Raw genomic sequence first — 6,049 nt, 5'->3', positions numbered from 1 at the left:
CAATGCCCCAAGAGAAAGCTCCAGAAGCCAGCCACGGGGAGGGGCCCAGTGTCACTCTCCTTGACTGACTAATGTCTGAACCACTCCTGAAACCAGGGTGAGAGAAGATTCCAGAAACCTTGGACTGGGGCCAATAAACAGGGGCACACATGAGCCTCCTCGGGGCGCTCTCCAGGCCGACACCCCCCGTTGGCAGGTCCAATGCTGGATCCAGGATTGGTGATCTCGCTCGCTCGCTCGCTTCCCAGCTCTTTCTCTCTCTCTCTCTGTCCCCCTCCCTCCTCCTTCTCGTTCTTTGCCCTTGATGCTAAGTAACGCAAGGCCTACCTCAACTTCTCATAAAGCTGCTTAGCTTATGTGACATATTAATACACAGAAGGCTGATGCTTATAGAGTGTTTGTTCCATTAAAGTTGATGTTCATGTATGGACCTTGAGTGTTATCTCACCTTAATCCACACTGAGGGGATTTGCGGACCTTAGTCACTCTCCCCTTCTCGTAGGTGGGACATGACAGAGGTGGAGAAGATAAATTTCCATCGTGATAGCTTGGAAGGGGCTATGTTTTGAAAGTGTCAGTACGCTGTTACTGAAGGGATGAGTTTAGTAGGTGAGCCTGCAGCAAGCAAAGAGATAGTACGAGGGGTAAGACTGATGTATTCCCAAAGTTTCCTGGAATATCTGTAGAGGCAGGGTGCTAACAAGAAAGTTACTGGCACGTCAGGGCATTTCCAAAGGACAGGAAGTGATTAGCAGAGGAGAGGTATTATCTTCGCTGTATGCTGCCCAGCATACAGACATCTGACTTCAGGTATTCTCTGCAGCCTGGACCAGTGTAAGGCATCACAGGATTAAAGCTCTATTAAGGTTTGGAAATTTTCTTAATTATACCAAGAACATAAATTTTCAGTCTCCCCCTTTACTATACCCCAGCTCCAGCATTTTGGCCAGGAAGCACGCTACAGCATGGCCCCTGGTGACCCTCATATTGTCTCTCACCTTTCAGTCTTAAGACAATTCTCCTCACCGCAGAGCAGAGATCAGAAGAGTAAATTATATTGCTAAAAATTAGAGAGTAATGGAGAAGGTATGAGAATGCAGAGTTACAGCTTTGAAATATTTTTTCCACTGCACTTCTCCATGTGGCTTAACCATCTCTTTTCCCTCCCTCCTCTGACCACTTCCTTCCCTGCAGCAAATGCTGCAGGTCTCTGTGAGACTCTTGGTCCACAGCCATTGCTCCAATTCCCCCTACCTACTCTGCTCCCAGCCCACATTAATACCTTTCACAGTTTGGCACCTTCCTGTCAAAGTCTGGTACCTTCCTCCTCTTCCCTGACACCTAACGAAAAGGGTAAGGCTTTGAGGTGCATAGGTGCCAAGCAAACAAGAGGGAGAGGTCTGTCCCAACCCAACCCTGCCCTCCCGCCATCACTCTGCATATAAGCAAAAGGACCGAGCTGCCAGCTAACCCAGTACAGACATGGGAATCTGAGCAGGACACTTAACCCAACTTCATTCATTGTACAGTTGAATAAAAGCCCATCAATTCTGAATTAAAATTTTCCAGACCACTGGTCCAGAGAAGACACGCCAGCTGGTGCAGATTTGACGGCTTTTGTCCAGAATGCAGATTCCAATTTGCTTGTGGGATAGGTGTGAGGGCATATCCCAGAGGAATACTTGTCCTGCTGCAGGTGCAGCAGTAAGAAACTTCTAAAATTTCTGTGGTTTCATTCTCAGCCAGAGTTGCATCACCAATATTTAATTCAGAATGGTGAAATCACTTTTTCCAATCATCCCAATGAAGAGGGAGTTAGGCATGTTCTGGGCACTGCCGTCCTCTCTTTCCCATATGCTTCTCCCAGCTATAGGTAATCAGGCCAAGTCAGAACTAGGATTAATAAAAACAGACTCTTCCAAGTAGCTTTTTCCTAGAAGATCAAGGCTATGAGGTCAGTCCAATGTCACCCACAGTCCTATAAACAGAGTCCCAGCAAAAAAGAAAGCAGGAGGGTTGGAACCAGAAGGACCCTTATCCTGGCTCAGAGTCCTGGCATCGATGGCTTGGCTGGACGGGTTAGAATCGAGGAGCTCCGTAATCATCTGGCATCCTCTCAATATTGTACCTGAGAAAGAAAGAGGGAAAACCTATGAAGACAACCAACTCCACATTGCTCCCCTCCCCATGAAGCAACAGGCTTACAGGCAGACTGAACAGCAAGCAGCTTTGTTGCATTTCTATCTGCAGCTCAGATCCCCAGGAAGAAAAATACTACTTCCGAAAGTGAAAAGCCTTCATAAGGTTGCTGTTATCCTTCACCTCAAACTCAGAAATCGGGCATCTCAAAAACTATCTCCAGAGGAGGAAAAAAACGGTGGTTTTGTAAGATCTGACTTAGGATTTAAGAGCAGACCACCATGGAGAATAAAACTTTGGCCATTCAACTTACGATTCATGGCCACAGTGAACAAGGGGCAAAGATGTTTTGAGAGAAAAATCTTCTGAGCCACGTTCTAATTATAGATCAGTTAAGACTTTACATATTTTTAGCAATCAACCTCCTCGTTTCTGACATACTGCTCTGTCTGCATATTACTAGACTTATTGTCTCCACTGCTAGCACAACTGCCTCCTTTCCAGTATCTCTCCCATCCCATCTGAAGACTTTGGCCCTTTTCTCTCCACATCCTGACTTCTCTCCTTACCATGCTACCAAACATATCTACCACACTGTGAAACAATTTGGTATAGGTTCTATGCAAGATAAATCTTCTGGGCTGTACATTATGTAGAAGAAATATTAATACACTGGATATGACAAACAAAGGTGAGTAAAGTCTTCTTAGTCTAGGCTTTACAAGTGCTTTGGAAGGAACGGGAGATGAATTTAAGCAAATGTTTTTACAGTAGATCACTGGTCCTACTGCATATAAAAAAATAAATCAATAAAGTGAGCCAGTACTTGCAGACACTGGAAATACCTGTTGCATTGAAATTGCTGCACTAACTTCTGAGTTGGTTTGGTTTTTATCCAAGAAGCAAATTCAATCTCTTAGCTGAGGGTACTCAAAGCTACCAAACAGCATATGGAACAAGAATGGTTCTTTTCCTCAAGAACCTGTAGAATGCATTTACCTGGTAGTCCCGCTGCTGCTGCTGGTAAGCAAAACTGATCTATGGAAACACTGGCCTCAAGGAAACTAGTTTTCTAGGTAAAAGCAAGTGAACACGTAGACTGCAATACGAGTGGGTCTGCGGACAGTCTCTTCCCAGCAGCAGCTGTACTTCTACGTTTGTGCAAACACTAGGCCCTTTACTGCAACCTGCACTACAGACAATGCAGGAGAGAAATACACAGTGGTAAGAGCCCCTGTCAGACAAGGATTCTGCCAGGCAGCGTTCCTCCCTGTCAGAGGTCCCTTACCTGTGCCTGGAAATATACATTATAGGCACTCCTGGGATTTTTCGTATTCTCCGCTTGAGCTCTTTATCCACTGTGGCCACAATGTAACATTTGTGCTGCAAAAAAAGAGGCGAGTCAGATTCAACACCAGTGAACCCCCAGAAAGGAGACAAAGCTGAGCAAAAGCTTCTATTCAGTGAGCTCATTTACCATAGGAGGCCTACGAGTCCTTAGCAAGGCGTTACTAGGACTTGTACAGAACTCCACAGCAGACTAGTAACATCCTTCCGCTCATCAAAATAGACTCATAGAAACACCCAAAGGCTGTCCAGAATTCCCAACTGACGGCTTGCCCATCCCAAGTGCTCCTTGATGCTGTCCTACGCAACAAGAATGCTCAGGGAAGACTGTACCTTGCTTCAAAGACAGTTGTGCTAGGGACTGAAACTGCCCCTTAGTGAGATTTTACAGTTACTCTGTGGGAAATTTAAGTCATCAGTAACTAGGAGGGTTCAGGAATTTTTAGTTTGTTACCACAGTATAGAAAATTTCAGAAACAGAAATACCTGAGTGACCCTCTGTACCAAGCAGTCATCTGCGTAGGTTCCTTTGTGCATACATGGCAAGCGTTCAAACCGAGGGTCCTTGGCAATTCTGTGGGGACACATAAGGCAGCGTCACAGCAATCAGACCAGAGTGTACAGTAACACAGTATGGAGGAACAGGAACGCCCCTTTCTATGATGTTATTCTCAAAACAAGGGCTGAAGGGATGGAGCGAATGGTACACAACAGTCAATTGAAATGAGGAGCAAAAAAAGAATGCAATTTGTCTGGCTAATTATTATAGGTTAAGTATTTCTTAGGGCTTGTTGGGTTCAAGATCCCCGCAATGCTAGGCTCTTGTTTCAAATGACTTTGTTAGGCATCTGTGGGAAGAACTAGAACCTCTTCAAGTATCTGATCTTTCGTACCATGCATACAAGAATAGTTCACCTCCTCTCTGAAGGGGAACATCAAAGCTGTTTAGGGGATGCACTCGGATACTTTACAACGCAACAGGCCAAAAGAAAAAGTAAAGAACAATACATCTGACTGGTACACCTGGAGAGCACGAACTACATTGGACTAGTTTTGTACAGAACACACAATAGACCATCAGTACGGGCTACCTACTCCTACAGGAATAACATGAGGTTGCATAAGACTTCGGTCATATTTCTTTCCTTATTTTTAGAAATTCCTATAATTAAAAAAATCTACATATATATTGAAAAACAGGAGGAAGTGTTATTTTCAAAGTCTTAGGGTAGGAAACAGATTTACAGATCAATATTGTGTACTCATACCTAGCATTTAGTTTTTTAAAAAAATAACCTAAAACTTGAGCCATTGTACTGATCTCATACAGCCAGAGAAACAAAACCAAGTTTGGGACTCTGCAACAACCTGACCGCCCTCTAGTGCAAGAGCACAGTCACAGAAAGTGCTTTTCATTTATTTATATTAAAACATTAAGTTCTAGAAACGGAGAACACCCTGCACCTACCTTAACGCCACACGGTACTTCTGTCCTAACTTCTCAATTTCACCCATTACACAATCTGTGATACACGGAATACCTACGTGCAAAAAAAGCCTGTATTAAAACCAAGCAGTATTTCTTTACAGGCCCCTACAGTATTGCCCACATGCCCAGGAACAGTTAACTATCATGGAACTCGATAACATATTACTTACAGTCTTAAACTTACAAGGTTGCAAAGCGACGAAATGTAGAGCCACTGAGTTTGACCATGCCATGGTAATTTTAGATTTTTAAGTTACTAATGCTTTACCTTTGCTGACATGAGCATTTAAGACCGTTGTTTGACTGAACCCAAAGGCAGTTCCAGGGTTACCACAGCCATGAACAATGAGCTCCATGATTATAGCACATATCTTTTTTTCAAGATTTCCATTATCCTCAGCTATTGATATGAGGCCGATAAAGCACATCACGAGCACACCGTGGCACTACGTGGTCCAGAGGAAGCTGCGAGTGATGCAGACACTCACACTTGGCATAGAGACAGTCCATCATTGACTGCACTAGGTCCAGCTTGGCCTTGATGGAGAAGTTGATGAAGTTAGTGTCAACCAGGATGTGATAAGGGGGGCCCAGCTGTGTATTATACTGGAAGAACAAACAAGAGGGATGCTGGGGGCTGCCGGAAAGACAAAGAATTCAAATCAGTTAATTGCAATTAACAGCATATCCAATCCTACAACTTGCACAGAATGAAGGAAGGGTAATGAGCAGAAACAACACAAGGCAGCGTGGGAGGGTGACCTGTCAGGCCTCCCGCCGCCTCCCAAGCCCGCTCCCTTGGTTTGGGGCGCCATTTCCTACTCTGACAGCTTTGCTCAGAAAAGCCCTTGGTTACAGCCTGCAGCGTGGCCGCCCGCCCGGCCGGCCCTCCCCAACGCGTCGGCAGCACTTACACCTCCCGCTCCTTGATGGCACTCGGGTCCTCCTTCTTCTTCACGGGGGCTTTCGCCCGGTCCTTCTCGTTACTGCAAGGAAACACAGGCACTCCTAGGGGGCACGGCAGGGAAGGGCGGCCAGCGGCGGAGAGGCCTGGGCCGGGATCCCCTCCCGCCC

The 6,049-nt window shown here is 45.4% G+C and overlaps 1 protein-coding gene across 1 annotated transcript in view; it reads right to left on the bottom strand.

The window, feature by feature from the left end:
• Positions 1 to 1,498: 1,498 nt before the first annotated feature.
• Positions 1,499 to 6,049, bottom strand: part of FCF1 (FCF1 rRNA-processing protein) — a 6,835-nt gene continuing 2,284 nt past the window's right edge. Inside the window, exons 2-7 of the mRNA XM_009319483.1 lie at positions 5,890 to 5,983; positions 5,464 to 5,612; positions 4,955 to 5,027; positions 3,973 to 4,060; positions 3,428 to 3,522; positions 1,499 to 2,128 (exon numbers count right to left, since the gene is read on the bottom strand). Of these exons, the coding sequence (XP_009317758.1) occupies positions 2,080 to 2,128; positions 3,428 to 3,522; positions 3,973 to 4,060; positions 4,955 to 5,027; positions 5,464 to 5,612; positions 5,890 to 5,983 (548 nt within the window). The 3' untranslated portion in view covers positions 1,499 to 2,079. The remainder of the gene's footprint in view (positions 2,129 to 3,427; positions 3,523 to 3,972; positions 4,061 to 4,954; positions 5,028 to 5,463; positions 5,613 to 5,889; positions 5,984 to 6,049) is intronic.

This window comes from Pygoscelis adeliae, unplaced genomic scaffold, assembly GCF_000699105.1.
Source record: "Pygoscelis adeliae isolate BGI_AS28 unplaced genomic scaffold, ASM69910v1 Scaffold71, whole genome shotgun sequence".
NCBI lineage: Eukaryota > Metazoa > Chordata > Aves > Sphenisciformes > Spheniscidae > Pygoscelis > Pygoscelis adeliae.
The sequence above is the reverse complement of the archived record's forward strand: the minus strand, read 5'-3'. Positions and strand labels throughout refer to the sequence as shown.